Source organism: Cyprinodon variegatus, unplaced genomic scaffold, assembly GCF_000732505.1.
Source record: "Cyprinodon variegatus isolate N-32 unplaced genomic scaffold, C_variegatus-1.0 Scaffold2232, whole genome shotgun sequence".
NCBI lineage: Eukaryota > Metazoa > Chordata > Actinopteri > Cyprinodontiformes > Cyprinodontidae > Cyprinodon > Cyprinodon variegatus.
Window position 1 is genome coordinate 1,791 of NW_015152685.1, and position 1,284 is coordinate 3,074.

At 47.7% G+C, this 1,284-nt stretch overlaps 1 protein-coding gene across 1 annotated transcript in view; it reads right to left on the minus strand.

The window, feature by feature from the left end:
- LOC107080698 (sorting nexin-7-like) overlaps positions 1 to 1,284 on the minus strand; it is a 6,112-nt gene that overhangs the window by 1,677 nt on the left and 3,151 nt on the right. Inside the window, exon 2 of the mRNA XM_015368905.1 lies at positions 553 to 735. Coding sequence (XP_015224391.1) covers positions 553 to 735 — 183 coding nt within the window. The remainder of the gene's footprint in view (positions 1 to 552; positions 736 to 1,284) is intronic.

A 1,284-nucleotide genomic window follows, 5' to 3' on the forward strand; every position in this document is an offset into this window, starting at 1 on the left:
CCAAAATGAGGTAGCCTGGAGCGTAGAATGCTAGCCAAAATGAGGTAGCCTGGAGCGTAGAATGCTAGCCAAAATGAGGTAGCCTGGAGCGTAGAATGCTAGCCAAAATGAGGTAGCCTGGAGCGTAGAATGCTAGCCAAAATGAGGTAGCCTGGAGCTAACAATGCGAGGACGAGGAAAATATGTGGGGTTCCTCAAGGCTTCATTCTGGGGCCCCTCCTATCCCACATCTCCATTTCCCCTTGGCCCAGATTCTAACCAGATCAGCTAGCGTCACTATGCAGACGACACACAGCTCTACATTCCGGTGTTGGCAGGTGACTATGAACCATGGGAGCGCTGGTTAGATGCTGAGAACAGACCAATCTGTGGAGCAACCATCATTTTCTACAACTGGATAAAAACCAAACAGGTAATAATCTTAGCTCCCAGCTTCAGCAGCAGCCTCTCCATGAAAGAAGGTCAAAGCCAAGTCCCCATAAAGACAGCAGCAGGGATGCACATGGACTGGATCCAGAACCAGAACCAGAGCCAGCGTGGACCTGGGCTCACCTTGGTGACCACTCGGTACGTGATGAAGGTCTCGATGGTGGTGATCTGGCTCTCTGGGTTGTCCACAGTGATGAAGATGTCTCTGTCCATGGCGTCTGGCTGCTCCTCTTCATCCAGTCGGAACTGGTTCACCATGGAGTCCGGAGATCTGGGTCCTGGCCCGGCTTCAGCCACCAGCCGGTTCTGGACAAACACACAGCAAAGTCAGTGAGAAGCCAATAAGGATGAGAGCAGCCAGACATCCAGTCCAATGACTACAGCCTGGCTCCCTTCCATTGTCTACTTTCCTGATCTCTGTTGCACTGATGACATCATCAATGCTCATGCTTGATGTACGGACATTCTGCCTGGAAAATGAGCCGCTGTCACCTCGTCAGCACAAAGAACAAGCTGACGACACCAGGAAGTAATAAACAGCTGTTTACAACGTGATCAAAGCCTCTTCAGTCCGTCACAGAGCCGCTAACATTTCTATCCTGGAGTTTAGTGTATATCTATCTGGATATCTATATCTATCTATCTATCTATCCATCCACATATGTATATATATATATATACATATATATAGCTCTATTCCATTTTTTGGAGAAATCTGATTTTTTTGCTTTGCTGTTCAAATTTCCAAATATAAGTGAACTGTATGTGATCTCCTGTGAGGACGTTATGACATCACAGGCCAGCGTTCTCTGTGTTTACAGAAGTAAACATGGATGGTAGAACTGGAGCGCGTCT